This window comes from Phragmites australis, chromosome 6, assembly GCF_958298935.1.
Source record: "Phragmites australis chromosome 6, lpPhrAust1.1, whole genome shotgun sequence".
NCBI lineage: Eukaryota > Viridiplantae > Streptophyta > Magnoliopsida > Poales > Poaceae > Phragmites > Phragmites australis.
In genome coordinates, this window is record NC_084926.1 from 11113187 (window position 1) to 11135935 (window position 22749).

General features: G+C 41.5%; 1 protein-coding gene across 2 annotated transcripts; it reads left to right on the plus strand.

Annotated features, from left to right (window-relative positions):
* The first annotated feature begins 642 nt into the window (after positions 1 to 642).
* LOC133921660 (kinesin-like protein KIN-7C) lies at positions 643 to 6530 on the plus strand. 2 transcript variants are annotated; one of them, XM_062366633.1, is made up of 14 exons: positions 643 to 995; positions 1486 to 1788; positions 2453 to 2542; positions 2629 to 2729; positions 2852 to 2965; positions 3052 to 3133; positions 3241 to 3308; positions 3386 to 3451; positions 3536 to 3660; positions 3780 to 4107; positions 4324 to 4422; positions 4497 to 5162; positions 5535 to 5845; positions 5948 to 6530. In XM_062366633.1, the coding sequence occupies exons 2-14, from the start codon at positions 1542 to 1544 to the stop codon at positions 6279 to 6281; spliced, it is 2631 nt and encodes an 876-aa protein (XP_062222617.1). In that variant the 5' UTR covers positions 643 to 995; positions 1486 to 1541; the 3' UTR covers positions 6282 to 6530. The 2 variants fall into 2 exon arrangements, with proteins under 2 accessions (XP_062222617.1, XP_062222616.1); XM_062366632.1 differs by lacking the exon at positions 643 to 995 and having other exon boundaries at positions 1183 to 1788.
* Positions 6531 to 22749: the final 16219 nt, after the last annotated feature.

The window sequence follows — 22749 nt, forward strand, 5'->3', positions numbered from 1 at the left end:
ATTACGAAGAAATTAAATTAAATCTAAAAATATGTATTTTTCTAACATAATCATAGCCAGGACAGATCCTCAGATCCAACGGAGGAGCTATCCTGGGCGTACTTGGAGCCCCAAGCCCCTCAAATTTAGCCAAAGATGAGGAGGAAAAATAAGAGAGAGCCTCCATATTTTATAGTCCTAGATCTGCTACTGTTTATAGCTAGCTAATTCTGACAGGGATCTTATGAGGCTGTTATTGCAAGTGCAACTTGAGCAGTTAGGAGTACATTAGCACCACACAGGTTGAAAAGCAAGAGTCTGTACAGGTGAATTTGGACCAATTCGTGGAGTTGGGGCCCTGTTTGGCACATATATTGGACCAACATATATAGACTGTTATCCGTTTCTTAGAGAATCTTATTAAAAATAGATTCTATTTTTAAATTATATAGTTTATTAATAATTTGTTATAGAATTCTATTGTTTGACATAGCTTCTATAAAATTTTACATAATACATAAACAGAAGCTGTACCAAATTGGATATGGAAATAAACGGTGACTCATTTGCAAATGGAGGGGTTTCTCTTTGAAATAAACACAGACCAAAGGACCCGCATGCAAAAACACCCACCAAGAAATGAGTAAACAAGCCCTCGAAAGCAACCCGGTGGGAGACAATAGAATCAACGCAACGGTCTCCTTGGGTTACCGGGGGAAAAAGAAAAGCCCACCGTCTCTTGCCCTCTTCCCCCAAATCACCAGCACAAGATCGCCGTGGGCGGCGCTCGCAACTCGCACGCGGTGAGGCGGCGCTCTGTGGACACGCTCCTCGCCGACACCTCTAACATCCCCAAAATCCAAACCCCACCCCGCATTTCCAGCAAATTCTCCCCCAGTAACCTCGGATAGCACTCCAACCATATGGCCGCCGCCGCCGCGGCGCTCAGCCGCTCCGCCACCGGAAGAAGAGCGGCGCTTTGGACTTCCGAGACCAACCGTCTTCGCCCAGCCTCGGTACCCCCCGCTTCCCCTGCTCCTATTGCTTGAGCATCACTGGTTGTTACCATAGAGAGGTTGCTGTGTTTCCTGGTGGTTAGTGATGTGATCCTAGGGGGACGGCCGGACGGGGCTACCCTTTTGGTTGTTATGTCTGGGGATTGTACCACGCAGATCTGCTAGCTAGGGATTCCCCGGGAAGCAGGATGGTTAGGACCTAGGAGTGCTATGGGCAGCTGCGGGGTAGCGCTAGATTTGGACTAATCGGTGGTTCCCCAGTAGTATCTGCTTACGAGACGTGCTAACGACTGCCTTAATTATGCGCGGAATTTAGGGTCCACAGAAATGCTTGCCTTCTCCTCCACCACCTGCTGCTGCACAGCCTTTCCCTGCACTCAAATTCACAGGAACAGGACAGGCAGCTGTCTAGCTTCTTGGGGCTGCTCTTCCTTTGGGGTTTATATGCTTTGCTTCTTGCTTGTGTCTTATGATTGTGCAATTTTGGCAGATGTTGTAGGTGACGAAGGGTAGTAGGGGTAACCAGGGAAGTGAGCGGGAGAGAAAATGGGGGCTGTTGGGGGTGATCAGTTGGTGCAGTGGGACAAGATGGGTGGACCTGATGCGGTTAACGACATCGGAGGGGGCGCCGGGAAGCTGGACAGGATACAGGTTCTGGTGAGACTGAGGCCACTGAGCGAGAAGGAGGTTGCAAGGGGGGAACCTGCAGAGTGGGAGTGCATCAATGATACCACCGTCATGTTCCGGAGCACCTTCCCGGACCGACCAACTGCCCCGACGGCGTACACATTTGGTCAGTGCACCATATTCCCTTCTGTTGGTGCCACATTTGTTCTTGTTATCGATGCTCCTGCATGCTAATCTCTGAATTGTATTTTGGGAAAGTTTTTATCTCTCTTATTGTAATCCAGCTGTTCTTAGAGTAATGCTCGAAGCCTCAAACAGCATATGCCCTTCAACAATTTTATGTGTTTGTCGAATTACAGTCGAGGTCCTTAGTGTTAGGTTATCCTCCATATAGTTGATATCAGATTGCCATCATTTGTTAAGTGACGTATTGTTGAAGAATTTCAATGTACTCGATTGCCATGTAAGGAACTCAGATGATCAGAGATGATTGTGTTAGTTTCAGAATTTCTGATGTTATAGTTTGTTATTCTTTATAAAGAACATTAGTAGAATATTGTTGTGGTAAAGAAAGTCCATTAAACCTGGTAAGTAACATAAGGACTAGGGCTTAAGAGGATGCTTTGTTGCCAGCACAAGGAAACCTGTATGATATTAGTGAGAAGAGAATCTCCCTGAGGTATATTACTAGTGGCTCTCTAAGGATGAGCTCATCCTGGCAACTGTACAGACTGTTCATTTACTAGTTACTACTATTCTAAGTTGACCTCATATGTTCCGGTACTATTTTGCTGACACGTATCCGTTAACATAAATGTGTCCAATTGCAGATAGGGTATTCCATTCTGACTGCAGTACCAAAGAAGTCTACGTGGAAGGGGTTAAGGAAGTTGCCCTCTCTGTAGTTAGTGGCATTAACTGTGAGTGTAAACCACATGGTGAACATATCAATATTTCTAAAATGTCAAAGCATTTGTACTAAAGTGGAGCTTGTTTTCTCTGGCAGCCAGTATATTTGCATATGGACAAACAAGTAGTGGAAAGACATATACTATGACTGGAGTAACAGAATATACAGTAGCAGACATATATGATTACATTAACAAGGTAATCAAACTCTCACCCATCCTCAGGTTCCATGCCAGGTTTTTGTTGCAGTTATTACAATGTTCTCAAATGACACTTCTTCTGGAAGTACTGCCTAAGTACCATGCTGCTTCTTTTTCCAGCATGAAGAGAGAGCATTTGTTCTGAAATTTTCAGCAATTGAAATATATAATGAAGTTGTAAGGGATCTTCTGAGTGCAGAAAACACTCCACTTAGACTTTGGGATGATGCAGAGGTGAAAAAAGGCTCCTTGTTAACCTTGTGAGTTCTTATTCTGCTATGTTCGCACTTGGTGATGGTCCGTTGCTGTTTATTCTACAGAGGGGCACCTACGTGGAGAACCTTACAGAGGTTATATTAAGGGACTGGAACCACCTCAAGGGGCTTATTTCGGTGTGTGAAGGTGCAATTTACATTATTTCTGTGTGTTTTGATTACCTGCAGCAGTTTACATTATTTGTAGCTGGTGCTTACCTGTGATCTCATTTATGCACTATATACTTGCACTAGCTCAAAGAAGGACAGGGGAGACCTTTTTAAATGAAAAAAGCTCCAGATCCCATCAAATTCTCAGATTGGTCTGCCCTCTACTTGATTTGATTCATCGGTTGCGTAGAAATGTGCTTTTGCCTGACATCTATGTTAATTAATTCAGACTGTAGAAAGTTCTGCCCGGGAGTTCTTAGGGAAGGACAAGTCAACTACACTTGTCGCTAGTGCGGTAAGAGGAACATCCAGCAAATATGTCGCGTGTTTTTGATATGGAAAGTGTAAGAACTAAGCACCAATTTTTCTTCCTGTGCAGAACTTTATTGATCTGGCAGGAAGTGAGCGTGCATCTCAGGCATTGTCTGCTGGCACGAGGCTAAAAGAAGGTTGCCATATTAATAAAAGTCTGCTTGCCCTTGGCACTGTCATTAGGAAACTGAGGTTACAATCTCACTTCGCATCTATCCGATTCACATGTTAAGAGGAACTGCTTGTTTAATTTTGGGAGTATGGTTTTTTTGTCGGTTAGTAAACGTTAAATTATCATTTTATTTATGCAGCATGGGAAGTAATGCACACATACCATACAGAGATTCGAAGCTCACACGCATATTACAGCCATCTTTGGGAGGCAATGCAAGAACTGCCATTATTTGTACACTGAGCCCTGCAACTAGCCATATTGAGCAATCAAGAAATACCCTGCTATTTGGGAGTTGTGCAAAAGAAGTAGTTACAAGTGCTCAGGTTAATGTGGTGATGTCTGATAAAGCACTAGTTAAGCATTTGCAAAAGGAGGTTGCTAGATTGGAGAGTGAGTTGCGGCAGCCAGCTTCAAATTCCAGTCTAGAAGCATTAGTGAAGGAAAAAGACAATCAAATCAGAAAGGTAAAGTATGCCTCCGACCTCTTTTATATACCTCCCTGCTCTTCTTTCACAGTGGATACATGAAAAATTATGGAAAACCATTTTTTGTGCATTGTATTTTGCTTGCTGTCACTTCTGTCTTGTTCAGTTTCAGCAGTCAGCATAGTTCCTATTACTGCAAAAACTGTTGTCATTTTCTTTCCATATCCATGATACATTGTGTCCCGTCCTTTGCAGATGGAGAAAGAAATAAAAGAACTCAAGTCTCAGCGCGATTTGGCTCAGTCTAGGTTGCAGAATTTGCTGCAGACTGTTGGGGAGCACCCAAAGCACTCGGTATATTTCTAGTTATTAGCATTATTCATATTCTTGTTTCTTAACAGATGCATTAGTTTTGTTTGTATACTTAGGGATCAGGAAAGCGTGCAGTCCGAAGCCCTCCATCTATTGGAATGCCCCCATGCAACAGCAGAGATGACAGTTCTCAGATCTCTCATGATGAGTCAGATATTTACAAGGAAGTACGATGTATTGAAACCAATGGAACAGGAGGAAATGAACAGTTGGATATATCAGCCGGTGGAAGTAGTGCGTGTGGTGCTGGTTCAAATGCATCAGTGAATTCAAGGCATTCGAGGCTCCTAGGTGAAACTCCTATCACGTTGGAGCAGCATTTGGAGAATATCAGGAGGCCTTTTGTCTGTGGTACCAGAGATCTAGGATCTTCAACACGTAACTCCTCGGGCTGTAGAGTAATTGGTAGAAGCAGGAGCTGTAGATCACTGACAGGTTCTACTCTGTTTGATGGTATGGAGGTGGATGATGGCACCCCACTAAATAGAAGTTTGGTAGATTTCCCTGGAAGATCTGAAGGGTATAATAGAAGGGGATCTGCACTGAACTATGATGCAGAAAGTGAAACTCTTTCAAGAGCAGGATCCATACTTTCTGAGACTTCAAAGGGTGCAACCAACACAAATGGTGCGTGTGATGCAGAATTTACCGGTATTGGTGAATTTGTTGCTGAACTGAAAGAGATGGCTCAGGTTCATTATCAGAAACAGCTAGGTGGTCAGGTATGAAAGTATTTGATTGTCAGAGAACAGCTTCCTTGGTCTTGTGGTCGTAGCTCATTTAATTATTTTCCTTCAAAGAAATTGTGGGACAATATTATGATAAAAAAAATGTGTTGCATACTTCAATTTATTCAATTAAACATTATGCCGATTAGGAGTGGGCACACATGTTCTGTCCTTCCTTTGGTTGAGAGTAAAAATACCTTTGAAGAGTGTTTTAGATCTTTTGCTTGTAGACTGTTCCTAGCTTACTGATGTACATCAACTGTCAATTTAAAAACTTAGACTAACTTAAACTGAACACTAAAGCCTGCTGAAATGTTTTTGTCCCATCGACTCATTATATTATTGGTTTTTTAATCCTTGTTTCAGAATGCAAATGGGGAATATGGAGACAGCACTATAAAGAGCATTGGATTGGACCCTATCGTAGTTGGTTCACCTTCTCGCTGGCCATTGGAATTCGAGAAGAAACAGCAAGAGATCATCGAGCTTTGGCATGCATGCAGTATTTCCTTAGTCCACAGGACCTACTTTTTCTTGCTATTCAAGGGAGATCAGGCTGATTCAATCTACATGGAAGTGGAGCTTCGTAGGCTGTCATTCCTCAGAGAAACTTATTCTCGGGGAAGTACCCCTAGCAATGCAGTAGTAGGCAGTTTGAACTCTTCACCTGTTGCGAGGTGAGTACATCCTACTAATTTCTTTAGTTTCCCTTATAACTTTGATGACGGACACAAACACTCGTTAGAATGACACGTAATCCAATGTTCCGCTGCATGCAGCGCTAAGAAGCTGCAACGCGAACGGGAGATGCTCGCCAGGCAGATGCAGAAGCAGCTCACAGTGGAGGAAAGAGAGCACCTGTACACCAAGTGGGGTGTTTCACTGGACTCCAAGAAGAGGAAGCTGCAGGTTGCTCGTCGCCTCTGGACGGAGACCAAAGACCTGGAGCATGTCAGGGAGAGCGCCTCCCTGGTCGCCAAGCTGATCGGGCTCCAGGAGCCAGGGCAGGTCCTCAGGGAGATGTTCGGGCTCAGCTTTGCGCCGCAGCAGCCACCACCCGCCCGGCGGCGATCCTCCAACGGCTGGAGATACGGGATCCCTTCGTTCGGCTGATTGGATTATCAACCACGCACGATAACACGATGACTGACCAAAAGATGTAACTTTGCCTCTGATTTCTGTAGGATTTTAGGAATATTCGCTGGCCCGTTGTTTGTGCTTTCTGCTGCCGGTGGCTGGCCTCGTGCATGCTTTTCTGCCTAGCCGCCGCCGGCTCGGCCTCAATTGCTGACGCTGTTGTATAACGTTAACATGTGCTACAATAGTAATCCATCGTGCCATCTTGCGGAAGGGTTAATGTATGAGCGATGCTATATTTCTTATGCATGAAAATCGAGCTTCTCTCGGTCAACGAAGCATAGCGATAGGATCTGCATCAGATGCCCCAAAATCGTCTTCAACCTCCTGCCGATGCCTTCTCTGTGATTTCTCTCTCGCTCCTCCACACTGTCCATCTACCGCTGTCTCCACTGGCAGCTCCTGCGCTAACCTGGTGTCACGTCAACCTGTCCTCTTACACCTGTCTCCACCAGTGTCCTCACCATTGGCCGCTCCTACGCTAACCCGGCCTTGTCTCTTCTCATCTAGCAGCGCCCACCTTACCACCATCACCGTATCATCCTATGACGTCCCTTTAAGCCCGAAGACAGAGAAACCTCATCGGAGAAGAACCCTTTGCACGTTCACATCCGTTTACACATATCGACCTCACTGTTGGCTAGTCCCGTGCTAACGTCGTGTTGCTATCACCCATGCCCGACTCTTCCCATCCGGTAGTACCCACCCCGCCACCACCGCCGTATCACCCTATGACATCCCTTAAGCCTGGAGACAGAGAAACCCCACCAAAGAAGAACGCCTTGCGTGCTCACACCTGTTCACACATATCACACATATCGACCTCAATGTTGGCCACTCCTGCGCTAACCTGGCGTCACCGTCACCCTGCCCCAACTCTTCCCATCTAGAAGCTCCCACACCACCACCACCGCCCGTATCACCTCATGATGTCCCTTTTAAGGTCGAAGACAAAGAAACCCCCCTAGAGAAGAACGTCTTGCGCATTCACACTCGTTCACACATATTGACATCACCGTTGGCCAGTAGCAGAGCCAGATTTGATTGCTGGGTGTGCCCGGTGAAATTTTTTGAATGCAATATACAATTATAAAATTTGCTAAAAGTACAATATAAATATACTAAAAGTTCTCAACATCATACATTCAACAAATAATTTTGAAATTTGCTAAAAATGCGATATAAATAGTCCAAATATAAAATAAAGTATTCAATATGAATATTCAATATTTGAATGCTGGAAAATAAGATATGCAAGGAAGCATAATACTACTGAAAAATAGGCTAAACTATTGAAGTGTTTTGGCAACTAGGAAACTCCGAATGAGTATGATAATCCCAAAATTGGCAAGTGTAGCTATGAACATGTTCCTAGAAAACCTTTTGCAACTAGGATGAAAACAGAAATAATATTTATCGGTTTTCCGAGGCTCGTTTTCGAAGAGTTCCGACCGTAGCACCTGGAAATGATATACCGAAGAAATGGAAATGGAAATGGTATTACCTTCCAAAAATGGAAGTGAAAATGATTTTAGGCTCTTCTGATCGTTTCCAGATTTTTCCGTATTTAACTCGTAGTTTCGTATTTTAGGCCTGGTAATTACCGTTTTCCGCCCACATATATGAAGGCTCACATCCACAAGCAAGCCAGTCTGTATAAATTTATGTTAAGTCTGAACTATTATATATCTATGTCAAGTCTAAACTAAAAAATATATGTAATATATCTATCTCGTTGGATGTTAACATGTTGCCATGTTCTGGTGCCTAGTTGTGTACTTCAATACTTGTGTGCTTGTTTGGCTTGTAATGTTTCGACTATGTATGGTATTATTACTTAAGTTAAATATTTAATATTATCTTTGTATTGTGTTTGTGTGTAATCGTTGATCAATTGACTTGATCCTATATATGGTGCATGGACGTGGTTGCAACTAGAGCTACATCGGTATTTATCGTTGTATAATTTTGATTCCTGATCGATACTGGCTTATTTCGGCTATTACAATATCGTTATCGATGTTCCCGTAATATCGACGTCGTATTCGTTTTCGTCATTATCGTTTTCGATTTCACTTCTAAGAAAAAATGTGAAAGTAAAAATTGTGAAGGCTTCTTCGGAACGTTTACCACCATTTTCATCCCTATTTGCAATTGTGATGAACACGCGAATGGTTTCATGCTATCCTCGGAAAAACAACAACTTCAACTAAAACAAAACCTTTTGCAACTTTGTAAAATCGGAGTGATTTCATGCCGTTTCTATAAAAATAGCAACACTCAACCTAGGGTAGGTCCTGACATTTCAGAGGCCCCATGGCAAAATAAAATGCAGAGGCCCTCCACTAAACATAAACATAATAATATCTGTATTTAAATTGCAAACTTAATGCAACAATTTGTTAGTGCAGTATGCAATGACTTAAAAAAATCCAAATATACTTTTGAAAAATTTGAGTTTCTCGAATCTATTTTTCAATGAAGTATTCTCCATATCAACCATAACTAGAAGGTGATTAACTTCGAATATCGTTTGGCACTAGTTCAGAAATGTTATCCTTGCACGAACTGACATAAGTGATCGAGGCGAGAAGGCTAGGATACAGAAGGGCATCGATTCATTTGGCTAGCTACTTGGATGGGATTTTCTCCTCCAACCACCACTGGGCCAGCCTAATCATCCAATCCATAGCTCACTAGGACCATACCCCTTCGTTCATTTCTTCTTCCCCAAATGCAGCCCGCAGGCAAGAGCGAGGCAAAGAACCATGGCGGCCGGAGCTATCGGAGAAGATGGCCTTGACTCAATCTTTCAAATTAAGAACTAATCCCTATTAAGTTTTCTGAAATTTGGGTTTGCCCGGGTACACCGGGCACCCCCTAGCTCCGCCCGTGCCGTTGGCCTCTCCTGTGGTAACCTGGCGTCGCTGTCACCCCGCCCCAACTCTTCCCATCAGGTAGCGCCCACCCCGCCACCACTGCCGTATCACCTTATGACGTCCAAGTTCGGAGACAGGTAAACCCCGCTAGAGAAGAACGTCGTGTGCGCTCACACCCGTTCACACATATGGAGTAATAAATTTCTCGTTTTCAGGCACTGAACTCTGAGATGTGCATTAATGTATATAGTATAGTGTGCTGCAGTGCGTCATTTCCGATTGTGCCGTTGCATTCGGCCTTCGGGCTCTTGCATGTTGCAGCCATGCAAGCTACCAACCTCTGTCTATAAATCCATCCACGTCCATTCCTCGTACGACTGCTCCTCGAGACATCAATCTCTTATCTCCTCCAAAGAAATTGGCTGGTGCGCATAAAGGTCGTTTGTTATCTCAGATAAGCACTCCTTGTTCAAAGGCAATATCGAATCCTTCGTTTAGCTTAGGCCCTTTGTGCCATGTGGATCAGGCGCCGCTGCACCACGCTTCCCCGGCTAGGCAGCACGCTGCACGCCCAGACGGCGTACAGCGGCGGCAACGGGTTCGAGGAGGGTGTGTGTTGGGCGGGTGGGCGACCCAGCCGTGCGGAGCTTCTACGAGCCGGTGGCGGTGCATCGAGGCGCGCGTGGCCCGGACGGGGGTCTGGAAGCAGAAGGGCGGCGTCGTCCGCATCGCGTGCAGAGAGATGAGTTGGCGGCGCGCGCTGGCGTGGATCGAGGTAGTAACGTAGTACGTATCCGTGACTGCGCTGTGGAAGCGACGCGAATGTAGGCCCTGAGCCCCTGATGGATCACTCTTCCTCACAACTGAATCAATCTCACCGCGCAATCTAGACCTAAACGCTGCTGAAGGTGGATGGCTGTACGAGATAGCAACCACAGCATAAAAGAGAGTGGATGTTTTGTGCAATCAGATCTTGATTGCGTTTTTCATTGCATTAATCAAATGAATGAGTACACATGTAAGTCATGATCAGTAGCTGGATTTGTCAATGTACTAAGGCTAGATAAGTTTTTCTTTTACAGAGATGGTAAGTCATGATCACTCTATAGCTGACGGATATGAATATCTACTGAGTAGCTAATGGCAATCCGGAAGAAATTCTTACTGCTGAGCAGGAAAAGATATTTACAGATGCTAATACACTCTTTGTAGGATACATTCCTAGTGTTCTTGATGATCATCTTTGTTATGTGTACATACACATATAAACCGCAAAGGAGATATGTGATACATTGAATGCTAAATTCAGTGCATCAAATGTATGAAGTGAATTGTATATCACGAAGCAGTATTATGACTCCAAGATGGTTGAAAATCGCTCTGTAGTCGAGCGGGGCTCATGAGGTTCAGTGCATCATGAAGTAACTCGAACTCCTCAAGATCAATGCACCCGACAAGTTTGTAACTAGAGGCATCACTGCTAAGTTACCTCTTTTGTGGAGAAACTTTGTCACTGCTTTAAAGTACAAGAGACAAGAGATTAATATTAAGAGTTTGATCGCGTCTCTTGATGTTGAGGAGAAAACTCATGGCTAAGGATGTGAGTCTAAAAAGAGGCAAGGGATAGACTAACATCAATATGGTGCAAAAGCTCTTCCACAACAGGAATAAAGGGAAAGATAATAAGCCAAATAAAACTACCACCTTCGAGAAGAAGAAGATGAACACAGTAAAACTACCTTGCTTTGTGTGCGGTGAGATTGGGCACTTCGCCAAGAATTATCCAGATCGCAAGGGAAAAAAGGCTCTACAAAAGCAAAATTTGAAGACTGCTAATGTGGCGACCGTTGGCGAAGCTGGAAACAAAGATGCAAGGTATGTAAATTTACCTTTAGTATTTTTAGTATTTCAATCTACTAATTGGTGGATTGATACATTGGTCAATGTTCATATGTGTGCTGATATCTTAATCTCTTCTTATCAGGTTGCCTAAGATTCCTCCGTCCTAATAGGGAATGAGTCACATACTTCTGTTCGTAGTGTTGGTACGGTAGATTTGAAGTTCAATTTGGAAAAAATTATGCAGCTAAGAAATGTGTAGCATGTCCCTACAATGAACAATAATATAGTTAGTGGCTCCCTTCTATGTATAGACGGGTTTAAGGTGGTGTTCGAGTCTAATAAAGTAGTAGTATGAAAGCATGGATAATTTTTTAGTGAAGGCTATGAGTGCGGAGGCTTATTATGTTTTTCTCTTAATGATGATGCTAGTGTTTGGCATTTACGGTTATATCATTTCAATTTTGGTTCTATGACTCGACTTTCCAGTATGAGTTTAATTTTGAATTTTTCTATAGTCAAAGATTCTAAGTGTCATAGTTACATGTAATCAAAACAACCTCGTAAGTCTCATAAGGTAGTCGAGGAGAGAAATTTGGTACCTCTAGAACTCATATATTTATATCTATGTGAAATGAATGGTGTGTTGACAAATAGTGGAAATAAGTACTTCATAATGTTAATTGATGATACGACTAAATTTTGCTATGTATACTTGTTGAAAATGAAAGATGAGGCTCTAGATCACTTTAAAATCTATAAAGCAGAAGTTGAGAATCAAATAGAGAGAAAGGTCAAATGAATTAGATCAGATCGCGGTGGAGAGTTTTCAAATAGAGAGAAAGGTTAATGAAAGGACGTCTCCCTATTCACCTTAATTAAACGAGGTTATTGAAAGGAAGAAACACATACTAACTGACTTGGTTAATGTCATATTAGACACTGCAGTATTATCTAAGGCATGTTAGGGGAGGCCCTGTTGACCTTGTGTCATGTTCTGAATAAAGTTCCTCTTAAGGATAAGGAGAAAACCCCATATGGAGAATGAGAATGGAGAAAGTCATTACTTTCTTATTTGCGCACTTAGAGATACTTGGCGAAAGTCAATATACAAATAACTAAAAAATGCAAGCTCGAACCTAAAACAGTGGATCGTGTCTTTCTAGGATATGCTCATCAAATCATTGCTTATAGGTTTTTAGTAGTTAAATCTGAGGTACCTGATATGCATATTGATACAATAATGGAGTCTTGTGATGCAATATTTTTTGAGCACATATTTCCTATAAAAAATTTACATAACATGTCTAGACTATCTTCTGAGATAATTCTTGAACCTACTCCACCTCTTAAGATTATTGAACAAACAGATGAGCAAGATCCTAAGGAGGACGACATTGATGCTCCTAGGAGAAGTAAGGCTCCTAGGAGAAGTAAGAGCCAAATGAGCGCAAAGTCTTTTGGTGATGATTTCACTGTGTATCTTGTAAATGACATTCTCAAATCTATTTCAGAAGCATTTGCATCTCTAGATACAGACTACTGGAAAAAGGCTATTTGGAACAAAATGGATTCTATCTTCGCAAATGGGACTTGGGAGGTCACAAAATGACCCTATGATTGCAAACATATAGGTTGCAAGTGGATGTTGAAGAAGAAGTTTAGACTCAACGATACTATTGAAAAGTATAAGGCTCGGCTTATGACCAAGGGTTATATCTAAAAGGAAGACGACGACTTCTTTGATACTTATTCATCGATACTTATTCATCTACTGCGAGATTGACTACTATCTGAGTGCTACTTTCCTTAGCTGTCTCACATGATCTTATTATTCATCAAATGGATGTTAAGATATCTTTACTTAATGTAGAGTTAGACGAGGAAATTTATATGGAACAATCTAATGGGTTTATAGTAAAAATCCGAGAAGGCATAGTGTATAAGTTGTTAAAGTCCTTGTATGTTCCTAAACAAGCTCCTAAGAAATGGCATAAGAAGTTCGATAAAACTTTAACGTCTGTAGACTTTTTGGTCAATAAGACAGGTAAATATGTGTATTATCGCCATGGTGGGGATGGGGAAGTTATATTGTTCTTGGATGTTGATGATATACTGATATTTGGGACAAACCTTGACGTGATTAATGATGTCAAATCTTTCTTATCTCAAAGCTTTGATACGAAAGATCTGGGTGAGACTGATGCAATCTTAAATATCAAGTTAATTAAAAGAGAGAATATGATTACTCTTACACAATCTCATTGTTAAGAAAGTCTTGAGCCGTTTTGGCTAGCAGGATGTCAAGTTTTCTCTAACACCTTATGATCCCAGCGTGATATTTTGAAAGAATAAAAAAAATAGCAAAGATTAACTGAAATACTCTTAGATTATTGAATCACTCATATACTTCACGCTAGCACTGCAAAGCAACAGCTTTGCTACAATTCAATCGTGTTGTATGTCGTGCATGGCAGGAGGAGGGAACCATTGTGCCATTTGTAGCCTTGTTCAACCGGACCGGAGCGCCCGATGAAAACGGATCTAAGGCTGGAAGATTCGAATGCAATGGTTTAAGGGATCGAATGGTTTGGGCCTTTGGGGGTATTTGACGAAGGTGGAGGAAAGACCGTTTCTTTTGACAGGAACGAGCAACACCCGCAACGATAGATGGGTAGCGGGAAGTAGCACGTAAATCAGTTATGTAAATATTTTAATTATTTTATCCCTCATTTTAATCAAGGGTCTAGATTTGTTTCAACTCTTACATCTTGGGAGGCAAGAGAGGTACAGTAAAAGAGCCCTTAAAGTTTTTGTTTTCTGTAGTGGAGCAAGATAAACTGTCAAGCGACATGTGTCATGAAGAGCTAGAACTGGTGGGACGAAATTTTGACAGAATGAATGCGGCTGAAGAAATCTGGAGGCAATTGTCATTTAGAACCTATGCGTAACAAATTGTATTTTATATTTATATAAGCTGGCAAATTGATGCCTGGAGTCTAAGGCCATCTCTTTTGACCCAGTATCTATTGCTACATTGCAAATGTCATCTCATTTTAAAACGTCTCCAGTAGACTTTGTATCTACTGCTACAGTGATATGGCTGAAGGCTAATTACTTTCTATTTAGGTATTCTCTTCTAACCGTATCACTGTTTATAGAAGATAACTGTGACTAAAAAGAAATGTAAAATAATAAAATATATAAAATAAGTAGTTGCTAAAGATAAAAAATAAAAATATTATAACAATTAAAAGATAATATAATAGTATTATAGGAAATAAATTTTTAAAATCGGTTGAAATTATTTAACACAGTAGAGTCATAACAATAATAAAAGATAATATAATAATATTATAGGAAATATATTTTTAAAATATATGTCGAAGATAATCTAAGTATCTAATATAATAGAGTCAATGCCGCTATTATACGTCACGACAAGATCAAAGGGCCGAGATGTCTACATAATTCCAAGAAATTGTATGGATGCCATTAAGCATTTAAGCTGATTACTGTACTCGCAACAACTTGTTTCACGCCAAAGCCAAACGACAAAACGTCAAAGCGCACAAGACTCGAATGGTCGCATCGGCGTCACACCTTACCGAACTCGGAGACACGATCCCATGCCAAAAGTCCAACGCAAGTAAACGGCGCTCTTTTCCAATCGACAAGACACTTCAGCCGTCCTGCGATCCTTCGCACGCCAAAGCAAGAGAGGCTCCGCGAGCGAATAAGGGTGTTCCTCAAGCAGCATGTATCGGCTGAGTGTTTGGTTCATGATTAAAAGCGGACGGAATCATTTAACTCAAAGAAATATTCATTAGATATTGGATGAGGTGAGGGAAAAATTCAAAAATAGATTAAAAAAATATTATTGTATTTGCTAAAATAGATATTATATCGGTGTATTTGTAAATCTAGCACTTATATTTGGTACCTTAAACAGCGAAAAATCGATTTCGAACATGAGGCACCGAAAATAGGCCGGCTGTTCACGTCACGTCGGGTCGTTGCTTGCGGTGTGATGGTCGCGTCGTTTTGCTTTTATCGTTTTTTTAACTCACGCGCTGCCGTGTTTCGCTATAAAATACGAATGAGCTGGTTTTGTAACACAATTTAGTTTTATCAGGGCACGAGCGAATAAATAAAGAAATGAACTGGATGAGTGAGTGTGTGTAAATTTGTTTCAACATAATTTTGTTGTTATTTTATTATTCATTTAATGTATTTATGCAGGTAATTTTTTAGAAAAGTAATATCAGGAGGATAGAAAATCTAATTTGTCAAACATAATAATTGTGAAGTATGATTATTATATAATTCGGTATAGACGTTACATACATATGTGTTTTTTGGGTTGCGTGAATGCATCCTAAATATAAAGAGATGACGATAACAAATGTTAGCACTTACGGTACGTCTAAAGACTAACTTAATAGTGTGTCGCTACTAAATCAAATATGCCTTAGGGAATGAAAATAGACCAGGTTATAATAGATACTCTCTACTGAGTGCAACTAGGATATTTGCCCTTTCGCAGGGTATCGAGGCTCTCTGCTTTAGCGTGACGAACCCTTTTCCACTTTCTTTCCCTCTCTGCTACACGTGCCTCAGCCGCGGTGCGTTTCTTAGCTGCTTTCCTCATACGCTCCTCCTCCTGACGCTTGAGTCGTAGTTCTTCCTGCTATTACTCGTACCCCCGGTGTTTGTACGCTTCCCTCCTCCACCGCGTTCTTATGTCGACCCACCGTTTTTTGTGCACATTTTGCTCCATATCCAGTCATTTTATGAAGTCACAGATAGGTGAAAAAGACTAGACAAATGAAACAAGATGTTAGATTAGTAAGACAATGTATAAAATTGTACGGAAAGTGTCACATTAGCGATACATATCGCTATGCCGGTGGATATTCGCATGTTAAGGCTTGTCGTACTAGTAGTTGACACACATGAGAAGCATAGGCTATAGGTGTAAGAGATGTCCTGGGACTCATGAAGCCTACATGAGTCGCCACAGAAGCACATCGACAGTTCCATCCCATGGGGGATGAAAATTCCCCAATATTTCTTGGATGGGCTTGGTGGAGTTGAGGCAGTTATTGTAGTTGAGAGAGCTGAGGAATGAGTGGTCAATCCATTGATGAGGATGAGGTTATTTATGGTGGGTAGGGGCTAGTGCATGGGCTTGGCTGGGGGCTGAAGCATAGAATTTCCTATAAAAACTGGAAAAATTGTGGCATTGTTGCTTGACAGAGATTCTTTGTAAAAGCTGTTGCTTAGTATGATCATTTCATTCTGCAAAAGTTCAATAATTAGTTATTGTTGCCTCTATATAGAGGTATAGAATCCTATGAAAGCATCCCTGTGAAAGTTATTAATTTTGAGTGGGTGTAGAAGTGACATCTATACCTTTGATATTAATCCAATGTTGAAGCATTTTTTAAGCATTCATCCTAAAGCAAGCACAGCCCAAGGTTGAACGGTTCATACAATCATATTATTAATTTTAGAGTTGTAATTAATGTTAATCCATAAGGTACTGGTGATATATTGACATGTCTAAAACCTGATTTCACAAATACCTTTCATATGTTGAAAAGAATTATGCTTGTATAGTATATTAATATAATTAACTTACTATCACATTGATTAGATAAATAGTTCACAAATAGTTCGTAAACAAAATAAATAGTCATGCCTATCATCTGCATAGTTCGTAGTACATAGATATTGAATACCCAGATCATGTCAAGATAGTGAAGGAAAGTGGCGATGCAAATTAGCGGAAGAATGCCAGTTGTGCCAATCAATGCTATCAGGGTAAGATGATTGTCATCTTCGAGGTAATAATGGGAAGTTGTAAGGATATGTACCGGCAGATCTACCATCATTTTTAGGATCATCAATGTCCTCCGGAGATAGAGACCTCGGAGGGAGGGGTTGTTGTGACATGAAATGAAATCGTCGTCATCGTCGTCATCTTGAGCTATCACCATAGTAGCATATCTTATTTCCTTGTCGGTTGTACGTCATCTCGATGTGGTACGTGAACGTCATCTCGTAGTGATCACTGAACCTTCTCTTGTATTGTTGTTGTAACGTCGAGGCATTAAGAGCATGAAATCATCATCCTCATCATTTTCTGGATGAGTAGTATAGGGCACCCATATACCCCTTAGGTTCGCTAACCGTTGCCGTCTTCTACGCGAATCAGGCATGACACCCCCGCCGAAGAGCATATACATCACCAAGGAGTTTGTGATGTCTTTGTTGATCAACTGTGCATCTTTAAAGAACGCATAACGTAAAAGAGGAGTATTCGAATCAATAGAAAAAAGATAAGTATGGTGAGCACATAGAAAATTATGAACTTGATATAGGATGCATTTAGTCGGGTAACATCACTAATTCGCTATCGTTCTTGGCCTCCTAGAGAAACCTAGAATATAAGGATGGTCAGCCAGTTCGCACATCCTGAGATACGTTTGACGCTGCCCATGCAAGAGGGCCCTGAGGTCCTCGGTGGTTATATGTTGGAGTCGAGCAGTTAACGCAGAACATAATGGTCTTGCATGCAATTTGGCCACAGCTTGGATTAGATTGCTCTCCTTAAAGGGATCATCATTCCCTTCACGCACAATCAATAATGAGGCATTAAGTGCTATATGGATCGTTGTAAGTGTTCATAGAAAGCCTGTACTTGAAGATCTCATCATAGATTTATTTATCCTTCACTGCAATGTTATGACTCTGTATCAAAGCACGAACCCCTGATTATTTAAGAAACATTAAACAAGTATTAAATATCATAATTATTTGAAAAACATTACATAAATTATGTGCCAGAATTATTTGACAAACATTATGTAAATTAAAAATAATTAAATTAATAATACAGTGAATTATACATAATAGGAATGACTATGATAATGAAGTCTATAATACATGTGTCGTTAACAAGTACAAGTGCATCGAACAACTACACTAGTAACTCAACGACGACGCTGCATACCATCCCCAGGAGTGTATGCGTCTGGTGGATATGTGGCCCTCATCCCAAAGGCCTACACTGGCCCCTGCCTCGTGTTCTATTGCTCGTCATTATTAATGTCCTGCCCTGTGAGACCCCCACCGAATGTGTACCCCGCCCCGCTAACTCTGCCCTACATGTACCATGAAGAAGGATCCACATGTGGCAGTGTGAATGCCCCTAGAACATGCTCTGACAGAGTCTGGTGTGCCAAAGGCTCGTCCTGCTGGTACCTCTGTGAACCCTCAGGTGCATCAAGATATTAGGGGTACTGTGCGCTGAGAAGCTCGGTGAAGCTAGCGGCCTGCATTGCAACAGCCCAGTCAAAATCATGTGTGATGCTCCAATTAGGCGTCTGCTACGTGTAGTCAGTGATGTCCTTGTGACAAGTCGATGCTATAGGCGGAGGTGTCAGCGTAGCTTGAGGAGGTTGTATCCACCGCAGGGCCTGTGAATCCAGTGTACACTGCTCGGGTGCAGGATCTTGCGTGCACTCCTCACGATGCTCCGAAGCAGAAGGTGCCTCTTGCGACTGTGCCCAGACGGGTTCGTCATGGGTACTAGACGAGCGCCTCCTGTGGGAGGCACGAGACGGGTCCATGACTGGTAGGTCATACTCCCTCCTCCAACACGGGGCACAACCACCTAGACCACGTATAGTGGATATGAAGTGGTCCCTTCTTGTCATTACAACATAGTTGCTAATAAAGTAGATGACCTCCCCCTACTACGTAACTGTTGCCCAACCTGGATGCCGCTATTCCGGTATCCCCAGTTAGATAAAGTGTTATACTCAACGATATCACAATCCAGCAGCCCAACACCATGAAAGTACTGGATCGCAGGCATCGAGTCATCGTTGTCAGCAACTTCTTCATCCCCGCTACCATCAGCTTCATCATCCATCCTACATCTACCTCAGAAGGGCCCACTCTAGCTCCCTCTCTACTGAAACTACCCTTCCCGACATGCCCTCCATCCTCTTCATGCACCACCTGCTGGCCTGATCCTTCCACGTTAGTCATTGTATCACCTTGCACCAGTTGTGACACTATGTTTACGTACACCACCATATCAAAGTTCTCCTCCAATGCCTTGCGTGAGTACAAAGCTCGTGTATTGTTTCTTCTCATCTCGAACAACGTATGAACAATGATCAAGCTGTTTGGTACAAGTTGTGGCTGCACACCATCCAGGATAACAGTATTGAATTGCTGGTTCACACGCAAAAGGCTCATAACATATGATTTCAGGCTATCCAGACCATTAGGTACCTCAATTGAACTCTCTATATGCTAGTAATTCTGAATTGTTACAAGTCTCTCGTGCAAAACTGCAGGATATTCTCCATAATAAATATGAAAATTCATACCTTATCTGTTAAACAAAGTACATCTAAGAAAATAACTACATAGATGTATGTACTATACACAACTAATTACACCCTTCGATAAATAATAAATAAATTAACAATGTAAATTAAATAGTATTATACTTAACGATGCTAAATGTTTAAGTATCTCATTATAAATTGATTTCAAAACTATTTTAGAAACTAGTTTTACTAGGTTTCTTTACACCACATTTACTCTTCCAGAAGTCAGAAGCATCAACATTCTGCTCTCAATTCGAGTGAACATCTCCTTTTTACGGTGAATACTACTATGCCTATAGTTTCTAGCAAAATTTTAGTGCTTACATTTGACAATACACTATTAACATATTCATAGATTTTTTTATGCTAAGTGACATGAAGAGAGAAATGACTAGTCTACGATGAGTAAAAGAAACTGAGAACATTGCTCTATTTGACTTCATAGTTGCTTCTTTTCTATAAGTAAGGGTAGGAGTTTTTATGCGCACCACTATTTTTAATAGATTGAATAAAAATACTAATTAAATAAGTGCACACCACTATTAATTGAAATTTTAATTTGATAAATTTTTGGTGCATTGTTATTTTTATTAAATCTTTCTATCCAACCCAATTTTTTTCAATATTCCTAAAAATTATTTTTTATCATTTTCTCTTTCTTTTTCTCTCTTTCCTCTCCTTGCACTGACACACTACTTGCACTTGCATGTACGAGGCCACCGCCCTACGCCACCACAAACACAAAGTGCCACCACTAGGCCATCATATTATTAAACTAATTAAATAATCTAATTACACTAATTAATCAAATTCATACTAATTATTATTATATAAATTCATGTAATATTATGCAAATTCACGCTAATTACTATTACACTGACTAAGCAAATAATCAAATTCATATAATCAAACTAAGCAAATAGTTATACAAATGTAATCGAACGGATTAAACAATCTACTTACTCTAATTACTATTATTACTGTAAATATTAATTAAATATATAATTTAAGTACTTACTGTAACTCACGCTACTCTTCCTCCTTGTCTCGGGCTGATTCTTCTCTCCTCTACTGCTCCTCCTCATCTCGCACTGCTTCTCCTCTCCACGCGTTGTGGTGCTGCTTCTCCTCTCCTTTTCTCCCTTGCTCGCGCTGCTCATTTGCTCTCTAGTCGCGTTGTGTCTCCTTATAGCAAAATATGGCAACACGCTCGTATTTTATAGTAAAAAACGACAGCATGTGAGTTCAAAAAGCTAGCAAAAGTGAAATAATGTGACACGACGTGACTGGTCGTACCGAAAGCACCGATTGACGTGACGTGAGCAAGACCGACCTGTATTCAGAACCCAAGGTGTCGAATACGACACTATTTATCGTGTTTGAGATGCCGAATATATATGCTAGATTTATAAATACACTGGTATATTATTTATTTTAATAAATACGATGATATCTATTGTCTATTTTTAGATTTTTGCCGTGAGGTGAGCTGTCCAAAAGACTCAAATGAGATGTCCTCATGTCCACTTTCTTCTGCTCGTGGTCCTCTCACCTCCCGTGATTCCTCTTGACTCTCCTCTCACCTCGACTCAGCAATGTTGTCATCACCGTCGACCATCAAGTCACCCCCATCAAGCAGGTGGTTCTTGTCGGCCGACGGCAACCGAAGAGGAGCTCACGGAAGTTCTTGTTGGCCTGTAGAAGCTCTGGAGAGGCAGGTCGGCATTGGAGGTCTTCACGGTGGCCGCGGAAACCAGTGGTCGGAAATGGCGATGACGGTCTGGCTCGGCGACGAAAGACGTCGGGAAATGAAGGGAAAATGCTTGACTTGGCTCGGGCCTGATGGATCTGTGCGCGAGCGCGTCGGATCTGACGACGGCTCAATAGAGTTGTGGTTGGCCTCGGGGTAGACGTGATCGGCTCAGAGGAAGATAGCTGCGAGCGAGCTTGGCCGTGGGTCAGGAAATGGCGGATTTGCTCTTTCTCTCTATCTGGACCTGGCGGATCTCGTCGGGGCATAGTAGATCCGGCTGTGACGTCACTGTGCAGTGGTTTTTGCTCTGTTACTCATGTGCGGAGTGGTGTTGTGAGAGCTCGGAGTGTGGATCTCGTTGGAGCATGGGCAGACGGTCATGATCGTGTGGACAAGTTTCTCCTGTGTGGTGAGGAGGTAGAAGAAAGCTAGCTAGTTGCTATATGTTGTGTGTTTCTGTGTTTATGTTTTTTATTTAACTCTTAAGTTTATTTAGCGTACCAGAGTGGTCTAAAATCTATAAACGTTTTCATAAGCAAATTAGAGTTTACTAACAACCCGTTTTTATTGGTTTGATAAAAAGCCTAAGCCAATATTTAATTTAAATTCAAACAAATTTAAACATGCACAATCAAGGGACAAGTTAAAAAAATCATCATAACCAAATCAGCTCATCCAATTCATCTAATCAAATAGAAAATTGACTCATCATATCCACTTTAATCCCACAAACTAAACAGAAAATTAGCTCATCCAATCTATCTAATCAAACAGAAAATTAAATAGTCCCATCTAAAAAATAAAAATAGCCTTCCAACTAAACGCACTCCAAAGCAAGCATTCATAGGGAACCACTTTTGGTGTGTGATGGTGGAATCATGTGGGTGTGACTCCATTCATTAGGACTTAAATTATGATGTTAATAATTTACTCACATGCAAGTGCTTTTAACGATATTATCTGTAGATATGTGATAGTGACGTACTCATGTGTATAATAATAGTGTGTGCGCGTGTGAGTAAGGTAATAAATAATAGATAGTAGGGTGGTAGCGGATTGGTATCGGGGTAGCGGATTGCGGATAACGGACGATATTGTGGACGCTAAGTCCCAATAGTGAAAATTTAAAAATACTCACAATTTTAAGTATAAATCATGATATTTGACATAATAATATGGTAAAATAGCAATTAATAACTGGAAAACAAATAAATGACAAATAATGTGAAGTTACAAACATATATAGTATATAACTTAAAAAGAAGAAATAAACATCAAGTTTCTCTCATAAGTCTCAGTAATGGAAGCGCTAAGTCCTAAATCCAAAGTCTTGTAAAGACAAAGCAAATCAACGGTACCTAAAGGTCAGAGCTGACCTGACATGCAAGGGGCAAGGCAACGCTCAGGGACGGGGAGGCTCGAGGAGCAGCCAGGGCTCGGGGCACAGGCGACGGTCGAGCAGCACCCAGGACCAGGGCATAACCAAGTAGCTAAGCAGCTAGGGCACTGGCGGCGGTCGATCTGGACTCCAGAGCGTCGGTGACACTGGTAGGCCGCAAGCA

What these genes read in the sequence shown, in the direction of transcription:
- LOC133921660 (XM_062366633.1), top strand. Translation starts at nt 1,542, where the DNA reads ATGGGGGCTGTTGGGGGTGATCAGTTGGTGCAGTGGGACAAGATGGGT. An exon ending in GACTTTGGGATGATGCAGAG is followed by an intron (nt 2,966 to 3,051) that starts GTGAAAAAAGGC and finishes TTTATTCTACAG; the next exon opens with AGGGGCACCTACGTGGAGAA. An exon ending in GGGAGCACCCAAAGCACTCG is followed by an intron (nt 4,423 to 4,496) that starts GTATATTTCTAG and finishes TTGTATACTTAG; the next exon opens with GGATCAGGAAAGCGTGCAGT.